This window comes from Rhizophagus irregularis, chromosome 24 (genome assembly GCF_026210795.1).
Source record: "Rhizophagus irregularis chromosome 24, complete sequence".
Taxonomy (NCBI): domain Eukaryota; kingdom Fungi; phylum Glomeromycota; class Glomeromycetes; order Glomerales; family Glomeraceae; genus Rhizophagus; species Rhizophagus irregularis.
Genome location: NC_089452.1, coordinates 2,202,792 through 2,227,092, shown reverse-complemented (window position 1 = coordinate 2,227,092; position 24,301 = coordinate 2,202,792). Strand labels below are relative to the sequence as shown.

The window sequence follows — 24,301 nt, the reverse complement described above, 5'->3', positions numbered from 1 at the left end:
ATGTCCCAAAAAAGATTTAAAAGTTTCTAGCCTTTAAATAAAAACGTTATAATTACCGGAAAATCATCGTATAAATAAATATTGAGCACGCAATCGCATAACGTAATTGTACAATGTGTCACAGACATACAGTATAAAATGGTCACAAAAATGTCCCAAGTTAAACAATGATATTCTTTATTTGATATTCAGAGAATTGCGTTTTAATATTAGCACCCTTTATTCATCTCTTTTAGTTAATAAAACATGGTGTCAAATAATTATTCCAATTTTACGGGAAAACCCTTGGGAACACATAATAAAGATTGAGATGATAGATAAATTGATTAATTTCACATTTATCCAATGAATCAAGGAATATCTTAAATAGTCATGGAATTCATTTAACATATTTAGTATATGAAAAGCTTTTATTTAATTATATTAGTTTTTTGTAGATATTTTTATTCGAATACGTTTGAAATTATAATTTTTAACTTAATTAATAATTATGAAAAACATGAAATCTTACAAAATGAACTTCTCAGAATTTATATCAATGAAAATACAAAATTCACATATTTTGGTGTTTCGACAATTTGATTATCAAATACTTGATATTCCTGGAGCAAAACAATGTTTTTCTGAATTGAGAAGCATTTATTGTGGTGTCTTTATGGATAATAACGTTATAACTGAGTTGTTAGGGTGTGCAAATCAGTTAGTGAATTGGAACTTTTGGTTAATGATGCATATAACACCAATTATGAATTAATTAATATGTCTGAAAATTTAACTAAAGTCATATTAAGCGATAATTATAATCGAGATTATTCTGCTGAAATATTATTTCACAAAAATCTTTTGAAACTTCGTTAATCAAACATGCAAATACTATGCGATATTTTAAGATGACCAGACAACCAATCACGAATATACTTTCATCTTTTATAAATTTAAAAGAATTGGAATTGGATTGTGGTCGTTATTGTTCATGGAATTGTTTAGAGAATTTATGTTTACCTTTTTTACAAATTTTAAAAGCTAAAACTATACCAGGTGAAAAATTAGCAAGTTTAATTGAAAATACAGGTGGTTATCTTAACGAAATAAGTATTGAATTCAGTTTACCGGAAGAGATTAATAATAAAAAAATCATTCAGGCTATATATAAAAAATGTCCAAAACTTAAGTATCTTAAATCAATCTTTTTGGGTGAAAATATCACAGAATTTGAAAAAATATTGATTAATTGTCAATATTTGGATGAATTATTTATTTCAGTTGATAATTTGTTTGAACCGGATAAATTATTTGAAATATTAACTAAATCATCACCAACTAGTTTATATAAGTTTAGAATTTGGAATTTATCTAAACCAGAATCTTTAAAGTTATTTTTCGATAATTGGAAAGGTAGACATCCGATGTCTTTTTTGGAATTTGATTTTAAAAATGGAAGGGATTTTACTTCTGATTTATTAGATTTAATAAAAAAATATAAGGGAGAAAGAGTTATAGCAAATTATTCGTTCAGAAGATGATTTTAGTTTATTTGATTGTTTGATTACTTACTTTTTTACTCCTTTTATTCATAATCTCACCGTATAAATTAAATTTTATGTTGATAAAAATGAATTTTTTAAATTACCTACATAAATATTGAAATTTTTTTTTAATAAAATACGTATATTTGTTATCAAATTCTTATTTGTGCGACGTGCGTGTAAAAAATTGAAAATTTAGATCATTTATTTTCAAAAAAGAGTTTTAATATCTTCATAAATGACAAATAACGTACATTGAGTAAATGATTTTTAGTATGATTTTGGCTAACATGATGAAACGTCACAATGTTGAACGCCTTGTACATCACTTGCACCTTATATTTAACATTTTGCGCTTTTTTTTTTCTATTTTATTAAAAATGTTCAAGTTAACAAATGATATTTTTATGAAATATATTATAATAAAAAGGCACTTTTTGCTAATAGATCTTTGTGCGTAATTATTGTTCTAACATTATAGGAAAATCTTGCTTGGAATTCCTTAAAGAACCATAAAAAGTTAATTCGCAATTCGTGAGAGATTGATCGGCGGAGCAATTTTATATTAGTATCCATAATCTAGAGCCGAAATGCAATTATTGGTAAAGTTTTATTGTAATTTCAAACGTTTAAAAGTACCAAACAATTCTTGACTTTCTGGCTATCTCTCATTAAATAAATCATGAGGATAATCTTCAAAATTGCAAATTCCAAATGAGATCTGAAATTACAAAATTAGACATTTTCGTTAGAATTTACTATTAAAATCGTCGAGCTGGAGATTATAGGTATATTTAGGCATATTGTATTTTTCAACGATTAAGAACTCTCATAGTGCTGGCCAAATTTTATATTATAGCAATTAAAATTATTATAATATGGGCTGCTTTGCTTAATTATAAATAAAACGTACAAAAATTAATATGTAAAATGCTCCACCGATTATTATCGAATTGCGAATTAAATTTTTAAACGTAATTTTTGACGAATCAAGAAACAAATTAAAAAAAATTTGATTTTTAAACAAACTCGCATAAAAAAGAACTTTATTTAATTAGTAGAAATTTAGATTTAAATAATTAAATAAAATTGTTATTAATAAAGATTTTAAAATTAAAAGTGAGATATACAATAATCTTTTTATTAATGAAAAATACAAAAATCAACGCATCTTTACATATCTCAATAATTTGGAATCCAAATACAACTTATTCCTGATTTAGAAATATACTTTTCTGATAATAAATTCCTTAGTTGCAATACTTGTTAAGTACTGTAATAATGTTTTTAGATTAGTTGACAGAAATATGCAAAATCAATTAGTGAATTAGAATTTATTGTTGATATGTTCAAAAATAATTATGGTCATATTGATAATTCCCATAAAAACTTGGGTAAGATTTGTTATGTAAAACAATTATAATAACTTTTTTATGATAATCCATCATTTTACAAAATCTTCGTTTAAACGTATTAAATTTCAGAAAATATTTTTCAGATGATTTTTAAAATTTCCGATCCATGTGATTTACGTTTATATAAATTTTTTTTTTACTTTGAAAATTAAACTATGTCAATACCAAAACATACACGTTCAAATAAATTGTAAAATTTTTGAAATTCAAAAAAACTTTTGTTTCTGGAAACGGAATTTTACAAATAATAATTATACAGTATATAAATTTTAAACATACATAAGTTTGTTAAAAGTTTTAAGTTACTTAATTTATCATAAGCTTACATGATTATAAAGTCAATTAAGCTACCAATTATACTATAGCTTATAAATAAATTATATTCAATTCAATTGATTTCATCGTCGGTATCTAAATATCAGCAATATAAATAATATAAATAATATAAATATTATTAGTATATTTAAATGTATAAAAATAAGTGGTAAATTATGTTTAATGTACCTCTTAATTGTATTGAATTAGATATTTCCAAGTCGATTAATTGAGAGTCACAAACTATTAAAGCAATAAAAAGTTAATGATTATCAATTATTAAAAAAATAAAAATGTTTAAAAACAGAAAATACCTTCATTATTAACATATGAAGTAATAATGGATGAATTAACGGGTTTTGGTAATAAATTACTAAATGTAAACGCCCTACTAGTATATACAGCATCTGAATTCTTTTTATATGAAGTTAAGATATTTGGTATTTCCTTATCAGCTTCTTCAAATGCCGCTTTAATTTCTTTTCCTTTATAACCGAATCTGTCATTATTTATGCCTTTAATAGAATTATCCCAAAAATTAAATATATTCCTTAATTCTTCGGCTGTTGGTCTTTCATTTGGATTGGCATTCATGCATTTATAAGCTAATTTCTTATAAAATTCAGGAGTTCCTTTTCCAAATTCTGGTCTGAGTCCATTACATATAGCTAATGCTAAATTTAAATCATGTTTTTTATTGTAAAAAGGTGGTCTTCCTGATGATAATTCGGCCATAATTACACCTACACTATAAATATCGGATGATGATGTATATGGTTCTCCGTTTAAGACTTCTGGTGCAATATATGGCATTACTCCATATACTACTTTATCATCTGATTTTTGTTCATTTGCTGGTCCTGATAATCCAAAGTCCGAAATTTGATTAAAATTGTCATAAATTTGTAAAATATTCCCACTATGAAAATCTTTATGACAATATCCTAATTCATGTAATGAATCTAATCCAAATAATATATGAAATAAACAATTAATTTTATTTCCCCACGTAGTGTTGTTAAAGTTATTTGAAAGATTACTTCTCAAACTTCCTTTATTAGCAAATTCCATAATCATCATAAATTCTTTAGTTTTTGGGCATTTAGTTAATCCATAAAATTTTAATCCATTTTTATTAGAAATTTCCCAATGTATTTTAAGCTATATTTTAATAAAGTTAAAATAAAATAATTTAAAGGATTCTTAATATTAAACACCTAAATGAAATAAATACAATATATATAAAAACGTACTTCATTTAAATATTTATCTGAGATATTCTGTGATCCATTTAATCTTTTCAAAGCAACTTTCGTAGGTTTAGGTTCTCTTTTTTTCCAAATTCCATGAACATATTCATATGCTGATTTACCATTATACCAACTTGCAGAATATACTTTGGCAAATCCACCTTCACCAATTGCTTCTATATTTAAAAAGTTATAAAGTGGTACCCATTCAAGAAAATTATAACCATTATAACCATTATAACTATCATTCCTTGCATTATACATTGTATCTTTTATAAACTTATCAATACCAGAATTTCCACTGGTCCATCCTTCCATTATTCTAAATGGGTCACATTCTTTACACCATAATTCTTCAGTAAAGGGTTTATTACAATACGAACAATTTTTATGATTATCTGAGATTTTTAATTTACTAAGTTCGGTTTCCATTAGGTTATTTTCGTAATATACAGTATTCAAAAAAAGAAAAATAAAATTACCTTTTTTTTATGGACGAAATATATATTTATAATGAGTTACTAAAAAAGGCTACTTTAAATCAAAAGCGGAAATTACTCCGATTATTGTACAATTCAAATGATCATTTAATTTTTTTTTCGGGCCGTATTTTCGGTATCACGAAAATTTTTAAATTAGATTATTGCATAACTATTTATTATAGTTTATATTAATTATTGATGAAAGTAACAGGCGTTTGTAAAATTAGAAATAAAAGTTCCAGAAATAATCTTCCGTTGCATTTCTGAATTAAACCCTAATTAATGAGTGATATTTTTATTTTATTTTTTTTATAATCTTGAGCATAAATATTGTTTAAATATGAGTATAAAATTGAAATAAAAATATTCATTATGTTAACATAGTATTTTATGAAAGAAAATAAAAAATTATATAATTAAAAATAAATTACTAAATATGCATAAGCCAAGTATTAAAAATCTTATTATATACGGCTGTATCATAAACAATTATGATTGTTACATTCAAGTCTGCGTAATAATTCTTTCACTCTTTTATTAATAAAACTTTGTACTCTTAATCCCTATAACAAGATATCTAATGATGTTTCTTCCTTAAAAGATATATTGTCAACACATGAATTATAACAATTACAGATTATGTCAATAAATTAATTTCAAAAAATAATGAAAATTTGATATTAAGTTACTAGAAATTACAAGCAATAAACTTTGATGATTGTTTGTTATTGTAACGGGCGGGTATGATGTGGCGCTTCGCTCTACATCAGATCATTATTAAGCACGCCCGTACAATAACATACAAATATTTACTGAAATTGAATAATATCTTTAATAAAACAAAATATAAGAAATACCTCATATTAAAGTTTAAAAAGTCTTAATAGAAATGGTAAATATAGTTTCTTAATAATTGTTTATGAACCCAACTTTTTGATATTTTATGAGGACCCCGAGAACACCCGAGAACGAGAGCATAGTAAACATGGTTGGCTATTTATGTAGAGTATGGTTAAACATCACATATAAAAGGATCACGTGACCATACGTGGTACAGAATAGAACGGTCTAGGCCTTTCCTTATTTGGTAATAAACAATGTAGATCTGTATGGAACGCGTGTGAAATTTTGCATACCCATGCTACATGAGTGATACGGAAAGTTGTAGAGTCGGATCAACCAACTGAGTACTGTATGATATTAAATTGATGATGTGTATGATCACTTGACAACTTTCGAAATTAGTTTATACAGCATGATTTGTGAAACTAATACTAGTATATATATAGTATAAAATCATCTTATGATCTGATAATCTGGTCAGTTATACACGATATAAAATAAAGAAAGAGAAAAATTTTTTTTCACGCGTTTAAATACCATTTATTGTTTTCGTGTTAAACAGATGACTTTTCACTGTGAAATAAACATGTCTTATACTAATTTTGTTAATAAAGAAGATATCATCTATGAAGAAGATCTTGTTTCGGAGGTAAACTTGCTTTTTACGTGTATATTCATAAAGTAAATATATTATAATAATAAAAAATTTCAATTATATAAATATATTCTTAATTAAACAGGAAGATAATACAGAAATATATATTACAAAAAATATCACAGTTAAAACGATAATTCACTCATTAACTCCATTAGAATACCCACCAACTAGTGAAGAAGGAACTGCAATAATTTATCATGTTGAAGGGTGGCAAAATATAGAAATGGCATTTGAAGATGTAATATCAGTTAATTTTAAATTATATATTATATTAAAAATACTAATTATTTCATTATTTTTGAAGGTTCAGTATTCTATGGGTTTGCCTTGTGGCCAAAATAAAACAACTTGTACATATCTTGGTGATATTGCTGTAATTAAAAAAGATAGAACATGCCACGGAGTAAAGATTTGTGAATTTGCAGATCCAGAACTTCGGGAAATGGAACACAAGTCGGTAGATCCTAACTCAGATTTACGTTTAAGAATGAGTAAAGAGTTATCAACTGATAATGTGAATTATAACACTTTTGCGTAAGTATTTGGAAACTTAAGGTCTTTTATACTATTTTTAGTTGTACAATAATCCTTGTCATGCATAATAGCGATCATTTGCTTATTATTTTTATTTTAGTAAATATTTAGCTGCATACAAAACTGAATGTCGATATATGCGTGATGGAGTTCAATGTAATGGAAAACCTATATTAAAATGTTTACGACGTCATGATGAAACTGTACCTCCATCATATTTTATTGGTTGTACTGGTTGGAGAATGAATGAAAAATTTCATCGGTTTATTAGTATTAAAGAAAATGTAGACCTTAACTTACTTCAACAACTTTTAAATGGATTATATGAGGTTAGATATAAATATTTTGAATATTAAATTAAATATTTTATTTGCTTATTTAATTTATTTAATATATACTCTAGGGAGAAACGGATGAACCAGTAAATAATTGTTATTCAGTATTCAGCAATAGTACGAAAAGAATATATTGTCATAAGTCATTAAATTTTAATATAATTTTTAACTTTTACTGCTAAATTACTTCAGTTTATTCACATAATTATGTATACTATCAGCACATCCACATCGTTCAGAAAATACCATTACGCAAGGAAAGCTTATGAAAAAATTATGTGAAGTTAGATTTTCTAAACTAATTCCTGTTGATATTAAAAGCTGTCCATTTGTGATCCTTACATCAAAAGGAATTCATACTCATCCTCCACCACCTCCAAACCAAGTACCTGTTACTATTCGTACACGTCTACAAGAATTAATTCACCAAGCAAATAATGATAATACTGATGTTACTCCAACTCATATTATAACAGGTAAATAATAAAAAAATAAAATATATAAATATTTATTTATATTTATTTATATTTATTATACAAGATTTTTTTTTATTTTTATAAAAATTTTTTAAATTCATACTAATTGTATGTATTTTATTTGATAGGAAATTTAATTAAAACTTATTTTGGCGTTGAATATCTTTCTGATATACATGCATCATTAAATAATACTGATCGTCTTCGGTATTATATTGATAAGATTCAGAAAGAAATTCATCCACAAGGGCAAGGATTGCTAGGAGTTGTTTACAATTATTCACGTAATATTAATAATTTTCGTGATTATGTAAAACGTTTAGGTAAAAATTAAAAGTAAATTTTACTTTTTGTATTTAATTTATTTAATGACAGTTTTAAGGAAATAATATATTATTTTTATTATTAGAATTCTTTGAAGATGAACATGTAATAATTGTTTGTACAACTTCTGAACAATTAAATGAATGGATAAAGTGCAAACATTTTCAAATCGATTTGTCTTTCAAGCGTGTAATGGGTGAAATAAATGAATTTGAGATTAATTATTATAGTAATGAACATAACTTGAGTAAGTTTCTTACTATATGATAATTTAATATATTTTATTGTTTTTAATACTATAAATTTTGAAATTACTATATATATTAATTGATAATTGATATTTATTTTTAGTTCTTACATTTGCCCGAGTGTTTACTAATCGTGCAACAACTATTGCGTATCAAAGAATTTTTCGCGTTTTATTTGATCTTGTATTACAATTAACGGGTTCACCCCTCAGTTTAAACATATTCATGGATCTGGTTGGAATTGCATCATTGCAGATCTTGATTATGCCCAAGCAAAAGGACTTGGATTGGCTCTAAATGAAATTGATAATACAAAGGACTGGGAGGAACATTTGGTTCATATTTTTAGATCTTGTTTAGTCCATTATAAAAGGTAATTATTTGTTTTTTTTTAAGTCTAAAGAAAAACTATTAAAAAAAGATATTATATTTATAAATAAACTTTATTTAAACAAAAAAACTAATTTATTTAATTATTAATATTTAGAAAAATTCGGGAAAAGGGTTACAATGATATTGTAAAGAACAAAATGATTGCACTTCTTACAGCTGAATCAGAAAGTGCAATTAATCAAGTATTTGATGATATTCAAGCAATTGAAGAGAATGCTGCAGGTTAGTAAAACTTAATAAATGAATTTTTATTGTAATATATATTACTAAATGGTATTATTTTTAGATTGGATTACGTTCTATCGTCAAAAATGGGTTATTGCGTCACTTAATAAATCCATGTCAAAAATTGCTAATGATGTTTGGATAACATCACCTGATAATACAAATGTAGCAGAATCGGCTCATGCGCTAAGCAATCGACGTGGAAGAGATCTTAAATTGTTAACGGCTATTTTACAGTATGTAGATATATAATTTGTTCTTTAAAAAATTATTATTTATTTATTAAGTTAATTTATTACAGTGGTCAAAAATTAGATAAAGAAAGATTTACTACCATTTATGTTCACCAAAAATATAATATACCAAATAAAGGACGTGATAAAGGTCTGATTTCACGTAATGTTATGTCCAATAAACGTAATGGTAAGTATATTTTTAAAATTTCAGTTGTAATGCTAAATAAAAATATTGTAATTAACATTAAATTGTTTTAATTTATAATTTATTTATATAGCTAAGAAGTTGACGAAAGTAGTTCCTACCAAACGTAAACAAAATGAACATACAGGTTCTAATAAGAAAACTAAAACAAATATTATTGAAATTGAAGAGAATGATAAAGAGAATATATGTACACTCCCGCGCAATAAGTTTAGGACCACCTTATTTTTGTTTATATAAATAATGTTTTATTCTTATTTATATAAGTTTTTTTTTAAAAAAAATTCTTTACATTGTAATTTCTTGAATAAATATAAAAAATTATCATATTGATCTTTATAAATCATATAATACAAGGTTTTTTTCTCAATGACAAATTTTTAACTTTTCAACCAGAGTGATTACAACAAAAATAAGTACAAAATTTAAATAGTTAGGTAAACATAAGATTATATTTCAAATTTCGTAAAGATCGAATCAGTAGTTATTGAGAAATTAACAATTAAGAATCGACAATTTATATATTTGACCTAATAAATAAATGATTTTCATATATAAATTGTCGATCTTTAATTATTAATTTCTCGATAACTACTGACTCAATTTTCATGAAATTTGGAATATAATTTTATTGTTAGCTAAACTATTAGAATTTTGTATTCATTTTACTGTAACTGCTTTAGTTAAAGAGTTAAAATTTTACTATTAAAAAAAAACTTTATTTTACATGATTTATAAATGCAAATATGGTAATTTTTTATGTTTATTCAAAAAATTATAACACAAATTTTTTTTTAAAAAAAATAAATTATATAAATAAGAATAAAACTTTATTAATATAAACAAAAATAAGGTGGTCCTAAACTTATTGCGCGGGAGTGTACGATTTCTAGCAGAAAGATTAAAACAAGAAATGGTACTGAAGGGGATGATAAAGAAAGTGAATTTACTTTAAAATTAAGTGAGCTTGAATTTCAAGAACGAGCTTTAGCTTTAAGGGAACGTGAACTTATTTTAAGAGAAAAAGAAGCAAAAATTCGTGAAATGGAATTATCACTTGCCGAAAAAGAACATGTGTTAAATTCTACTAAATAGTCTAGGTAACAGCAATCTTTTTTTTTTACAAATTAAACGAAGTAATTAGCAGATCATTTCTATTTTGACCGCTATTATATCGGTATATAGAATTTTATAAATAAATCAAAAATACCACTAAAATTTGATAATTTATTAAGTTTTTACATATATTTATTCTTTAATAAATAGATTTCAGTAAAATTATAACATAAATTAAATAAAAAGCAATTGAGTATGAAATTGAAATTTAAAAAGTTATACATCACACATTTCAAATGTTAATAAGTATATCAACTAACATGTAATGTATTGTATAATTAATGTATTGTATGATTATACATACCATACTCAATACAATTTTAACGTCATACAATACTCAGTTGGTTGATCCGACTCTACAACTTTTCGTATTACCGATGCTACATACATAGGTATCCATACACTACATGTTATCGTAACACCCAGTTCTAAATAAAATTCTCTTATCATCCATTTAAAGAAAAAATAAAGAACCAATAAAAATCATAATTTCCTAATCTAAATATAACCAATTAAAAATGATTTCTTCCCAGAATTTCTAAGTTCTAAAATTATTAATTAATATAAAATTTTTCCACGCACACGATTTAATATGAAATTACTGGTTGATCCTTGTAATACTGATGATCTGAATCGCATTATACGAATTACCCTATCAAATCAATTAATCAAATTCTCCATATCAACCACCCTGTAGAACATATTAATCACGTCATCTCGGACGTTATAAATTTAAAACACTTCAAATTTATACACTTAAATTGAATATAATACTGCGGACTAAAATTAATAATTTCACTAGATAAATTCAGCCCTTACAATCTACAATTACGGATATCCAAGTTAATCATATTTTATTTTTATTTTTATAAACCATGTGAACAAGATTACAGAAAGATAGACAAGAACAACTAATAAAGAAGCCAAACGCTATCTAAACTACACTATAATCAAAACCTCCCGTAGGCGGCGCCACCCTGGTGTGAAGAAAAAAAAAACTATGGAGGAACTACCGAAGCATTTCCTACCAAAGAACACGAGAGAAGGGCTAAAAAGGAATTATAAAATATAATATGGACTATGGGGATCTAAGGAAAAGTAAAATCGGGTAAATAATTGTTATCAGAATAAAGTAGAGTGTCTCTATAAGATTCCCAAGTTCCACTATGTAAAAAGTTACAGGTAGACTCCAAGTTAATCATTTTTTTATTTTTATTTTTATTTTTATTTTTAAAACCACGTGAACAAGATTACAGAAAGATAGACAAGAACAAAAGATAAAACAAAAGTCGAACGCTATCTAATACTAAGCTATAATCAAACCGCCCGAGGACAGCGCCACTCTGGTACTTTCAACGAACTTGGAGGAGTCCCTAACACGACATCACATCCCAATAAACCAAAGTAAAGGCAATCTAAACATAGACCCGTATTTTTCTTTCGGTCGAAAAGACCGCCACCTGTTAATACTGTAAGAGGTGGAATGGTTCACACTATTCTTATTGTTGTACGTTGTTAAAAAGGTGTACGTGGGGGTTACCCAAAAAAAAAAAAGATGTAATAAAATACTAGTCAAAAAAAGTAAAAAAAAAAGTGGCTAGGTATAACGTAAACTATGACTATCAGCGTGCCACTAAAAATAAAAGATAAGCTGATAGGTGATCTAAAAATTGTTAAAGTGAGGCGGAGACTTTAAAGTCTGCTGAAGAGAGAATATCTAGTCTCAATTTCTTGATGTGGGTGGTGTGCCTGTCTGCATTTATAGTCGAGACAGGAGGACGTTTATGTGGTCTGATTTCAAGTTGTTTCGCATCATCGGATGTGTGTCCTTTATAACGATAATGGGAGTCATCAATGTTCATGACTGAGAAATAGTCGATATTAAAACGACCAAGCTCCTGTTCTAACTGGAGTAATTGTTTGTTAGTTTTGAAAATGTTTTTTCCCTGTTTAAGCCTGTTCTCTAGAGCAGCACGACGCTCAATCAGAGGTGAGATTTTCTTGTGATAATGATCCTGGAAATTGGTGAGGTCTTTCGTCATATCTTCACGATATTCTATACGGTTGATAGAGGTACCCCAGAGTTGAGCTCTGGCAGAAAGTTCTTTTTCAAGAGTGAGGCGAGCATTATCATATGCTTCTTGATCTTTTTGTTGACGTAAAGCTAATTCATGAGCTTTTTTACGTTTTTTAATACCATCTAACCAATACGCACAGCCTGGCGTAAAATGTTGACCTTTGAGTTTGGCCTGTCTTTTAGAAATATAAACAGGTTCGTCGGTTACGTAAGGAAGGAGACTGTTAGGAATCCAAATACCCAGCTTGTCGTGCCAAATGTTCTCATCTTCGACGGGAACGGGTTGTGAATTGGTGGCAGGCGAGCTAGTACTTGTCGTACTAATTGAATCGTCCCTTGGATAACGTGGAGCGGGTCGGCGGAACGGGTTATGGTAATTCACATGTTGTATAGGTCTGTTAATATGCTGTGAAGGTAAAAATAGAAAACGGTGTTGTCTAGCACGCTGAAGTTTTTCTTCAAGACTATCCACACGTCTCTGTGACTTTTTGTTATTACCACGATTGTAGAAAACCGATCTACATGCCCGCTGAAAGCGGGATTTTTGTTTGTTACTCCTTTTACTATTGTCGGAATGGTGTGAACGGAAATTATCTAACCATTTACGGTACATAAGGTGTTTCTTCTGCGTGTTGAAATGTTTATATTCGTTCGCTAAGTACGAGACATCATACGAAATGCCTAAGCGATTTGAGTAAACGTGTTTTTTCGTGCCATGTTTCCAGTTGAAATAAGTGCGCAATGCGTGAGCTTCTTTGTGGTTAATAGTGTCATTATGGGTCAATAACGGGGTGTGTTTCTTGACATTATGAAAAATGTCTAAATTTTTATGATGAGAAATGCAGGCTCGTCTATTATGAGACATAATGAAGGGAGAGGGGACACTACACAACTGTGTGTGTTCACTTCCAAAATTGTGAGTAATGGAGAAGTTACATGGTGTGAAAATACCAAAGTAAAAACGATAACGTTTATAAGAAAAATTAAAGAAAGTTTTTGTGCGGGAATTTCTTTGTGTGACTGTGTCAGCACGTGATTTGATAAGAAAATATCTATCAAGTAATTTGGAACGAATAAGATTAAAATATTTCTTTTGAATAGATCGGGGGATGACTTTTTGATGGGAAAAAAAATGTTGTAACATCTTACTAATCTGGTATTTCAGATTAGGAAAGCTACAGGTGGAAGAGTAGCTAATAGGGGTCGATTTCATGTGATAATCATTTGTGTGTATTTTAAGATGAATATCATTGGTGTTTGTTGAGGGATCGACTAGCTCAAAAAAGAAACTTTTTGATCTCCTGATTTCATAAATCTTGTTACATCCAGCCCGTTTGGGTCTAGTCACGTGAAATTTGTGGAATGAGACATCGAAAGAAAATTTTCCCAAGGAAATATGTTTAGGAAAAAAAGAAGCCATATTTTTCAATATGTTGTATGGGTGTGAGATAAAAAAATATTTTATTATAAAAACTTCTTTCAGAGGTCGGGTAATAAGGAGAAGAACCTTTCCATAAGAGGCCACCCAGTGGTCCTCTTTCTTCTCGAGCGTTAACAAACGTAAAAAAGGGTAAGTAAAAAAAACAGTATTTAACTGCGGATTTCTATGTGAAAAAATGGAAAGGGGAAAGAGTTTTTTTTTTATGTCACTCCAAGTTAATCATATTATTGGCAGGTTTGTAGTTCTGACTGGTATTACCATCACGTGACTCCGCCATTGCGATTTTTTTAAACAGTTTGTTTTTTTACTATATACCAACAGATAACGGATTGTCTGATGAGTTAGTCTAAATTTATCCGTACCGGATGATGCATCCAGAAAATTATCTGTTATCCGAGTTCAGGATTGGATTAAGGTGAATTATCCGGATAGACGGATTTCGGGATTGCATCTTATATAACAAATCATGTCTCATCTGCGACTGTAAAGAAACAAAATCAAGCATTTTCAATTTTTCAGTACGTAATAAATGTAAAAAGTTATAATAACTCATACCTCTCTCCATCCCTATAAGAAATATGTATACGGAAAGGATACGTTTGTATACATTTTATGTACATTTCTATAGATTCCGTATACAAATTCCGTATGTTTAATAAGCAATTCATTTTTGAACATTTTTTAAAAAAACTAATGTATACGAAATGTATATGGAAAAAATTAATCATACGGAATGTATACGGAATTTTTAAACTTAATATTTTTAGAAAATAATTTTACAAAAATCTTGTATCATAACACGAGATCACGTGATTAGGGTTCTGATCAGTTTTGGTAATTATTGAACCGAACCGATCGGTTTTCAGTTTTTGGTCGGTAATTACATCAAAAATTACCGACCTAACACTTCGGTAATTTACCGATCGGTTTGGTAATTTCAGTTTTCGGTATCGGTTTTATCATTTCTCGAACCGATTTACCGATCTGACTTTTTATTTTGTGATTTGGAAAACTGATAATCTTTTTTAGTCCATATATATAGTTTTTATTTTTTAATATTTTTTTTTTCACGTTTATTATTAATTGTATTAATTGATAACAATCATACAATGGATTACAATTTTATATAAATACCTAGAGTATATTAAAATAAATTTAGTATCCCCTATAACTAAGTTCAATCTATAACTAAATAAATAAAAACTGATAAATTCAAAAGACGATTTTTTACTATATTTTCTAAATTTTTTCAAGATTTCTAATTTTTCTAACTAATTAATGACATCCTATAATATCTACATTGCAAAAAAAAAAAATAAATAAAAATTAATCAAAATAATATTGAAATAATACATTAAGAATCTAAATTGCTGAATCTAAACTTTTTATGAAAATATCTCCAATAAACGTCCGTATTCTCCAACGTCTGTGCTATATCTTCGATAAATTCCAGTTTAAATCCAAGGATCTCAATCGTAAATTTGCTTATTTATTTTTTAATATAGTTTTTGTAATAAATACATCGAGGAGTAGTAAATTTCGGTAAATCAGTATCGGTAATCGGTAATTACCGGCCGATTTCAGTTATACAGTTTACCGATATTGAAAATTCGGTAAATTACCGATTACCGATACCGAAATTCGGTTTCAGTTTCGGTATGACTCAAACTGAAACCGAACCGTACCGATCAGAACCCTACACGTGATTGTTTATTGTTTTGTTATAATACGTTTTTTGTTTTTTATATAAACCCTTACTTTGATTTCCTGTTCTTCTTTCGGTAGTGGAGGGGGATCAGGCTGGTTCCAACGTCTTTAAAGAAGTTCGAGTCCATCCTGGTGATGGATGATAGCTAGAAGTAGGATAACTCACCCTTTTGAGGGTATATGTTCTGTTGAATAGTCTGTTTGGCTTCACATAAAATAAATAAATATAAACCCTGCTTACTTTGATGAGTTTGATCTTCCGATCTTCCTTTCTGTCTTTCCCTTCCTTCTCTTTTCTCTTGTTTTATTTTTGTTATTTTTTTTAAATTTTTCTTCTTTTTTCGTCACCCCCTTTTAAAAAAAATTTTTTTTTTCGTACCTCACTTTAAAAATTTTTTTTTGATTTTATTCTTTATTCCCACTCTTCTTTTTTTAAAAAAAATTTTCTTCTTTCTATTTCTATTTCCTCTTTATAAAAAATTTTTTTATTTTTCTAACTTTGACGTCCTCCCTTTAAAAAAAAATTTTTTTTAACTTTCCTAACTTCATTACCTTCTTTTTAAAAAAATATTTTTTTTTGATTTATTCTTTATTTCCCTTTCTTTTTTATTTATATTTATCCCTTTTTTAATTTCATAGGCCAGCAGATTTTTTTTTGTGAGAAGATTCAGTTTCTTTTTTATTTTTTGTAGATCAGTTTGGGAGTCCTTTCCTTTTTTGTAGGATTGTTCAGGATTTTTTTTCTTTTTTAGGTCAGTACAAATTTTCTTTCTTTCTTTTTTTTTTTTTGTAAGTTGGGTTCAGATTCTTTTTTTTGTAGGTTGTTTCAGTTTTGTTGCTTCAGAGTCTTCTTTTTTTGTAGGTCAGTTTTGGATTTATTTTGTTGTTTTGGTTTCTTTTTTCATCAGATGCTTCATAATTCTTTTCATTTATGTAGGTCAGACATTCTGGAGTTCTCTTTCTTTTTTTGTAGGAATGTTGACCTTTGGTGACTTGGACGATTGCAGATACTATATGAAGGGAGTTTTTGTTTCCAATTAAGTTAGACGTTCTTATGTTTCTTTTTTTGTTTTTTTTAGGTTGTTTGACTCCAAATGAACCTGAACTTATAGATAATTTTGGTTGCAATAGGTGGTTTTAACAAGGAGGGAATTTTCATAATGTATTTGTATTTTGTTTATTTTTATTTTTTATTTAATTTAATAAAGTAAAATTAGATTTATGTAAATATAATTATAGTAAACTGTAATATAAACAGTAAATTCAGTGACCAAATCGTAATACAAATTTCGTGATAAAATCAGTGATCAAATCATGTAAATTCCATATGAATTCCGTGCAAATTCCGTATCCAAACCATATTTTTAGTGATACGGAATTGTGCATTTTTCCGTATCCTATTATGATACGTTATTTCTAAGGAAAAAAATCGTATAAAAACTTTATAAAAAACGTATCCAATTTTTTTATAGGGCGTCCCTACAGCTTAAGTGTTTTTATAGCAACACTACTATACTTCTGATTGCTACGCCACTAATCAACTAGTTAAATGAATTGCTTTCGTTGACAATTTTATTAATACATATTAATACATTAAATCATGGATATCATAGATAAAGATAGTATCTTCCTCATACTAAGGTTCCACCAAAACCGACAATTAACATGTTTCTCTTATACAATTTTGGATTGACCAATTCCGATGTCATACGTATCACAATATTTTACACAATATGAAAGTATGCTGCTATCATAAGAGATAAAATTTCTTTCTTTCTCAAAGTGAAATAATCAATATTTACAACGATGTTTGGAAAGATGGTATATTTCAAATTTATTAATACGCTTGCTTATTGCAATTACTATAATAAATAATAACATATTTGTTTTATTAAAAGAATTATAGATTCTTATATATGTCAGCTTTTTTATTTCGTAATAATTATAACATGGGACAACCAATTTTCATTGCAAACTTCGGAAAAATAATGGTATATATATAATATTTTTATTTATTATCTGGTTTAATTGAAAACATTTTATTTTAATAAACTTTTCGGAAAGAAGAGAAGTGTATCTCTTTCTCACCGTTCCTATATTGCGAATAATATATCGACTTCCCATTGGAAGCATCATCATGAGGAGCAAGTAGGTTATATTAATACCGTACTTCACTTTTAATAAAATACATAAATAAAAAAAATTATTTTTTTGACAGATTACCAGAATCATCCGTCAGTTGGTTCAAAGCAAAAAAAGATATAAAATATACGGGTATAGTAAGCGGTCATGTCAAGAGTGTCAAAGTGAGTGGAAAAGTAAAAGTCCTTATACTAAGGAATCACTCGAAGACTATCTAAAAGAATCTTCAAATGAATTACTCAACGAACTTTGCGAAAAATGCAATGAAATGAAGCCGATCTCGAGTTTTCTTCTGTACAAGAAGTCACCATTAGAAGATCATATAGACGTAAGTCATTTTTCAAAATGAAACACAAATTTCTTTTATCTAAAATTTTTTTTTTTTAAAAGATAAAACCTACTATCGAGATCAAATTGAGCAAAGAATGGAATAATTATTACAGAGTGTTTGGTACTTGGAAATGTCAACGTTGCTCAAATAGGTGGAAAAGCGCTCATACTTACATATCACTCCAAAAGTTTATAGAAAAGTCCCGTTTAGATAAGGATGATTTTTACATGCAAAAATGTAAAAACTGTGAAGAAGAGAACAATGATAATTGTGTCATCTCGAGTTACAAACCTCTTAATAAATCTGACCGAGTTCGGGACACCCCTCATGAAGCTGGATTATGTGCCAAGTGTTTGAGTGGCGCTTACTGTGTTCATGACACATTCGTTCCTGGTAAACTTGCAAATGATTTTTTTTTTTAAAAAAAAAGAAAAGTTTTCTATGAATTAGCATAAAATAAATGAAATATTAACGTTTATAGTATTAATTATTAACTATGTTGCAACTGATTAGAGCCCTAAAGTTCAATATATTTTATTGCGATTATATTTAGACATACAGTACATATACAGTATATAATAAAGAAAAAAAAGAATAGTAAAAATAAAAATCAATAAAAACTAAAATAAAATAAAATCAATTCGATAAAGAGAAAAAAAAAGGAATACAATTGTAATGGCGCACGAACTTTTTCTGTGCGTTCCATATGAAATTGTTCCTCTAATAAAATTTGTATTTTGGAATAATTATCAATTATCCTAATTATTACAGAATAACTCAGTAGTAAATTCTTATAGAATAAATATATCTGTTTATACAGTATTTTGCCATTACAATATTTATTGTTGCAATAATTTCATCTCATGAACAACTCATTTAAGTCGATCATAAATTTCTCTGCCTTACGTTTGAATTATTTCTGATTTCCATAGTAGGTGCCACTTTCCAAACAGATCTCACCATTCTGACACTTTGCACATAAATCACATCTGTGCTTTATATTATCCTCCGATTTTACTAGAGGTTCATAACTCAAAATAATGCCATCACCACCACATTCCTCTTTCTTGCACTTCTGTATGATATAATCGTCATTAAAACGATTTAAACGCTTTCCTGGAATTTTCTCTATAAACTTTTGAAGTGATATCCAAGTATAAGCGCTTCTCCATCTCTTTTGGCAATTCGAACATTTCCAATTGCCGAATACTCTATATTTATTTTTCCATACTAGATGACGAATTATTTCCATGTCAGGCTTTCCCTATCGAGAGGCAAACTTTAGTAGAAAATTCGTTGAATTTCAAAAACGACATATTTATATTCATGACTTACATTTGAATTTTTTGGGTTATACAATAAGAAACTCGAAATCAAGTTTCCCCTATCGTCCCCATGTTCATCGCAAATCCGAATGAATAAACCCAACCAATAGAACCTTTTTGGAATTTCTTCTAAATATTGTTTGAATAATTCCTGGTCATACTGTTTTCGCCATTCGCGTTGACATAAGTTTTCGTGTTGCCATTGCCTTACGTAGTATTTTTTTCGACATTCGATTTCATCTTGGCATTGTGGGTTGTGTTTGCACCCATTCCTATAGAATTGCAATTTATGTATATCTTCACATTGTCTTATCGATCGACATTTCTGTGGTCTGTGTCCACATTGCCATTGATGACATATCCAATAACCATGCACTCTATAACTATTGTTATAGGCTAGGAGACGGATGATATCGATAATCTAAGAAGTGAATATCAACGAGATGTAGAAAAATCCTTTTTTTTCGTATTTAAAGCAACCTACCTGATTTTCTTCCGATTTGTACACTTCATTCCATCTATATATTAATCTGTTCCCAAATCTGTATTTATCGGAAACACTTCTTATTCTATAATTATTATACGCTTCCAATCCTATAGGACCACTCATTATGACTTTGGTACTGCTTTCTTCCAATTTTCTCACTGTGGCGTTGCTATCATCCCAACTACCTGATGTGAGCGTAGTAGTGTCTTCTTCCAACTTGCTTTCTTCCAACTTTCTTACTATAATATAAATATCACTATCCCCATTATTTATTTCGATATTACCACAACTATTTTCTCCTCGATTATTTACTACGTTATGACTATTAATATCCAAGTTATTTATTCTGGTATTATTATCACAATCTAATACCGTGATATTACCTATTTCATTTTTTGCGGTATCTTTGTCATTAGAGTTAATTACTTCTTTTGACATGATTGTATCCGTTAAAATTTTTGAATATTAATTCGAGTGTGAGAACGACCATAATGGCGTTTTTTGGCGAATCCTGAAAATAACACTGAAATTTAATATTGGTCACGTGAAAAATCTCGCCATTAATTGTGTGACAGCCACAAAACTTGAAAAGGCTAATCCTCATATGCATGATCAAATTAAATTTATAATAAAGAAGTTATCGTTGTTACCAGTTAACGAAAAAAGAAAAATTAAATTCCTAATTAAGTATAGCCATTAAAAAAAATCAGAATAAAAAAAAAATAATATATATTCGGTTAAGATTAAAAATCCTCCTTATACGCCATTTCAAAATCTGTGATGTAAAGCAATTGTCATATGCCAAAGAGAAACGTGATATTAGCAGTATCTTAGATGTGATCATCAAATTGCTTTGATCACGTTACTTAACGTGTAGTCATGTAGTTAATCAATGCTCAAATTTATTTTACCCTTATTCATTTTCATCATTTTCATCACAGTAGATGGTTGTTGTTCTAGGGCGACTTGTGGTTAATTTCATCTATATACTACCTTAGAAATTTTATTTCATATTTCATGTGGTTTGCTTCCCCAGTTTTTACTGTTATAATAAAATAAAAATAAAATATCGTCTTGATCGATTACATTAATCGTTAAGAATATTTGGTCATGCACAACAAATTTATATATAGAAGGATTATTAATGGAAACATTAATTGAGTTGAAGAAGAGATATAGTGGTGATCCCAATTCCTTGGGAAAATATAAAATTATTAGATTAATTGGAAGAGAATTGGTTTTGTTCTTAAAAGAGCCATCGAAAGTGTTTATTACAGCAAAGTGTACTAATATATATATATATATAGAAAATTAAAAAAATATAAATGTAAAAATTTAAAAAAAAATTTAAATATTTAATAATATTTTGAAAAAAAATGAAACATCGTAAAATTAGCGAAAGCAAGATAAACTAGAACTTGCGGTGTTAGACAAAATTTGGGAAAAAGACGTATCTTAAAATACGTGAAAAGATATGGTTATCTCGATGTAATGAGGTATTGGAGTTAGGGAAAAATATGAGAATAACGGCTAAAAATAAGAAAAGAAAAATCCTTTTTGTAATATATAATTGAATCAAATAATTTCAGAATTATAAGACAGAGGAGCTAACGGGAAAAAAAAATAATAAAATCAGAAAAAAAAGATGAAAAGACAAAATTTTAAATAATATATAACGTTAATAATATTGTTAGTATAGTATTTTGATCAGGAAACTAGGGATATATAATAACTCTTTTAGAGGATAGATTAATATTAGATAGGGTCGTCCTTTTTTAAAAAACGTAGTTATATATATACACTGCTATGTATTTCTAATTATATGTTATCGTAATCTACTTTTACTTTAATATTTATTAATAAAAAATGCGATACTAACAATAAAAAACGAATTACATAAATCTTGACTTATAGGTCTAGTCAGTTAGGTTTTTCACAACTATTGCGCGCAACATATCATAAATTGATAAATTGATTTTATTCACCAATTTATTAATAATACTTGATAATTATTGATACTACATAAATAATGATTTCAATTCATAATTCCAAGCATGATACCAAAGATGTTGTTCTGGTTCAATTGGAATAGCTCCTTCACTTTTCAATTCATTGACCCAATGTTTAAGTGGTGTCTCTCCATTATTTGTTAAAGTTGGATTCAAAAAATCCAACACATATTTAAATAATAAATCACCAGTAAGGCCAGGGATTTCAAGTATACTAGCGACATCATCAGCTGATTTAGCTTTAATATATATTGGTTTCCAAATATCTTCTCCTACTCCCCAACTAGAACCACTAGTATTTGCTTTAATTCTTAGTGAAAATATATACTTAGAGGTAAGATCTGAAAATAGTTAATTATGATTATAATAGTAAGTATGAATGACCAGTGGATCTTTAAATCCATATTCTGAACTTTCGTAATTTCTGAAATGAATTAAAATAAAAATTTGTGATTAAATAAATTGTAAAAAAAAAAAATAATTGTAGAAAGCATACCTGTCTTCATTTTTATTATTTTTACTTAAATTAAATAATTGTTTAGTAACAAGTATAAATAAATAAAAGAAAATAAAAATATAATATTACTAATGAAATCTACCTTAAGAATGTTTTCAAGTCTTTACTAGGTAAAATGACAACAGATGCTGACCAACTAGCAGATGGATTGCAACTAAAATTATATTCACACAGAGTTGTAATAATAGCCGTTACTGATATGTTATTATTTACAGGAGAAGTAATCTTGACTCCAGTTATATTAAAATCAGGATCATAACCAAGAAATTTATTAGAGAAAGAAAGTGTTTCAGTGTATGGACGAATAGAATCAAAAATTGCTTGAGTTTCTGGATCAAGTATTAATAAAACTGGCTTTTTTAGTTTTATAGGAAATTTTTTAATTACATTACGAGCAATTGATAATAAATCTTTATCAAGATTTATAAGTTGAGGATAATTATCTATTGCAAATTGACGAAACCAACCCTTAGTTAACGTAGTGCAAATCCTAATAAGTGCCAAATTGTAAGAAGTTTCTTGATTTTCTGAGATCATTGGAATAAGATATCTTTCAAGTGCAATAACCATTGCTTCTTCTTTTACACAATTAAGTTTTGTTTGATAGTCAAGTTTTTCAAAAAGGGATTTTTTTATCCATGCTTTAGACTATATTATAATAATTATTTAAACAATTAATATTAAAATAAAATTTCAATAAAATAAATAACCTTTATAAGATCTTTAAATTAAATTTCTATACCTGATCATCCTTTAGACCTTGATAAATTGGATGATCACCATACTTAACAAGTTCATGTAAATCATCATGAGGAACACGCTTTTGTACAAAAAGATTATCTTCATTTTCTAAGAAATCTTCATTAGACATGTTTAAGTTGATATGTGCACCTGGTTTTCCTTGTATAATTTCAGTTTCTTTAATACGAGTCTTTAACATAAGTTCAATTGGTTCATCACGTTGTGGACTACATAATGGTTGAATAGTTGACACTTTATTATAATCCAATAAAATTCTCAAAAGATGCAAATCTGCAATATTTTTATGAAAATCGGCTGGCCAATTAATATGAGATGTTTTCAAAGCTTCAAGAATTTTCAATGGAGCAACAATACATAAAAAATTTGACATTAATGGAAACATTATTTTATCTTTTATATTTTGACACATTTCTAAAATCATCAAAGAACTTATTTTTGGCCGAATATCATTAAACTTTTCAAATTCAATTTTATTAATATCATCTTGAATATTATCTTTAGAATTGTTGACATCTTCCTTAACATTCTCTTCTTTATTCAAATTTACATTTGACTTCATGTTTCTGAGATCTACTTTATCAGAGACAAGCTCAATATCAAAGCTGATAGGTTTCTCACTTGTTGATAGTTCAATACATTCTCCAACAAGTTTTAGTCCACCTCCCGGATAATGAATTAAGTTGATATTATTAAAAATTGCTCTAGATTCTTTAACTTTATTAATAAATAAAGTTGTTTGTAAAGGAGTTGCTATTAAATCCCAATCATTAGGTTCACGAAAAGAAGAAACATGCCATTTTGCAGCACGTGAACCAATAAGAACAGGACCTACAAGAGGAGTATTAATTTTGTTCTTGTTAATATTGTTTAAAATGATTGATATTTTCTTATAATTATTAGCAAGAATTCGAGGTTTAATCAT

General features: G+C 27.6%; 8 protein-coding genes across 9 annotated transcripts; 4 read left to right on the top strand and 4 right to left on the bottom strand.

Annotated features, from left to right (window-relative positions):
* Window positions 1-514: 514 nt before the first annotated feature.
* Window positions 515-754, top strand: OCT59_016181 (uncharacterized protein; the record flags this gene model as incomplete). The annotated part of the gene is made up of 1 exon (XM_066132303.1): window positions 515-754. One exon carries the CDS (start codon window positions 515-517, stop codon window positions 752-754), a length of 240 nt encoding a protein of 79 aa, XP_066003299.1.
* A 136-nt stretch (window positions 755-890) lies between these two features.
* On the top strand, window positions 891-1,523 carry OCT59_016180 (uncharacterized protein; the record flags this gene model as incomplete). The annotated part of the gene is made up of 1 exon (XM_025334390.2): window positions 891-1,523. One exon carries the CDS (start codon window positions 891-893, stop codon window positions 1,521-1,523), a length of 633 nt encoding a protein of 210 aa, XP_025164641.2.
* Window positions 1,524-3,329: 1,806 nt separating this feature from the next.
* OCT59_016179 (uncharacterized protein) lies at window positions 3,330-4,938 on the bottom strand (the record flags this gene model as incomplete). The annotated part of the gene is made up of 4 exons (XM_066132300.1): window positions 3,330-3,352; window positions 3,446-3,499; window positions 3,571-4,417; window positions 4,510-4,938. 4 exons carry the CDS (start codon window positions 4,936-4,938, stop codon window positions 3,330-3,332), a joined length of 1,353 nt encoding a protein of 450 aa, XP_066003298.1.
* Window positions 4,939-6,417: 1,479 nt separating this feature from the next.
* On the top strand, window positions 6,418-10,560 carry OCT59_016178 (uncharacterized protein; the record flags this gene model as incomplete). The annotated part of the gene is made up of 14 exons (XM_066132299.1): window positions 6,418-6,480; window positions 6,572-6,727; window positions 6,794-7,023; window positions 7,124-7,352; window positions 7,427-7,475; window positions 7,580-7,834; window positions 7,963-8,157; window positions 8,244-8,405; window positions 8,662-8,779; window positions 8,894-9,021; window positions 9,086-9,260; window positions 9,326-9,447; window positions 9,539-9,655; window positions 10,319-10,560. 14 exons carry the CDS (start codon window positions 6,418-6,420, stop codon window positions 10,558-10,560), a joined length of 2,241 nt encoding a protein of 746 aa, XP_066003297.1.
* A 1,694-nt stretch (window positions 10,561-12,254) lies between these two features.
* Window positions 12,255-13,523, bottom strand: OCT59_016177 (uncharacterized protein; the record flags this gene model as incomplete). The annotated part of the gene is made up of 1 exon (XM_066132298.1): window positions 12,255-13,523. One exon carries the CDS (start codon window positions 13,521-13,523, stop codon window positions 12,255-12,257), a length of 1,269 nt encoding a protein of 422 aa, XP_066003296.1.
* Window positions 13,524-17,612: 4,089 nt separating this feature from the next.
* Window positions 17,613-18,701, top strand: OCT59_016176 (uncharacterized protein; the record flags this gene model as incomplete). Its single annotated transcript, XM_025319449.2, has 5 exons — window positions 17,613-17,627; window positions 17,705-17,797; window positions 17,874-17,954; window positions 18,025-18,276; window positions 18,339-18,701. 5 exons carry the CDS (start codon window positions 17,613-17,615, stop codon window positions 18,699-18,701), a joined length of 804 nt encoding a protein of 267 aa, XP_025173839.2.
* A 491-nt stretch (window positions 18,702-19,192) lies between these two features.
* Window positions 19,193-20,529, bottom strand: OCT59_016175 (uncharacterized protein; the record flags this gene model as incomplete). The annotated part of the gene is made up of 4 exons (XM_025319448.2): window positions 19,193-19,543; window positions 19,615-20,025; window positions 20,089-20,402; window positions 20,475-20,529. The coding sequence occupies 4 exons, from the start codon at window positions 20,527-20,529 to the stop codon at window positions 19,193-19,195; spliced, it is 1,131 nt and encodes a 376-aa protein (XP_025173838.2).
* A 1,580-nt stretch (window positions 20,530-22,109) lies between these two features.
* On the bottom strand, window positions 22,110-24,301 carry OCT59_016174 (uncharacterized protein; the record flags this gene model as incomplete). 2 transcript variants are annotated; one of them, XM_066132296.1, is made up of 5 exons in its annotated part: window positions 22,110-22,427; window positions 22,485-22,524; window positions 22,597-22,620; window positions 22,700-23,265; window positions 23,360-24,301. In XM_066132296.1, 5 exons carry the CDS (start codon window positions 24,299-24,301, stop codon window positions 22,110-22,112), a joined length of 1,890 nt encoding a protein of 629 aa, XP_066003294.1. The 2 variants fall into 2 exon arrangements, with proteins under 2 accessions (XP_066003294.1, XP_066003295.1); XM_066132297.1 differs by having other exon boundaries at window positions 23,360-23,749.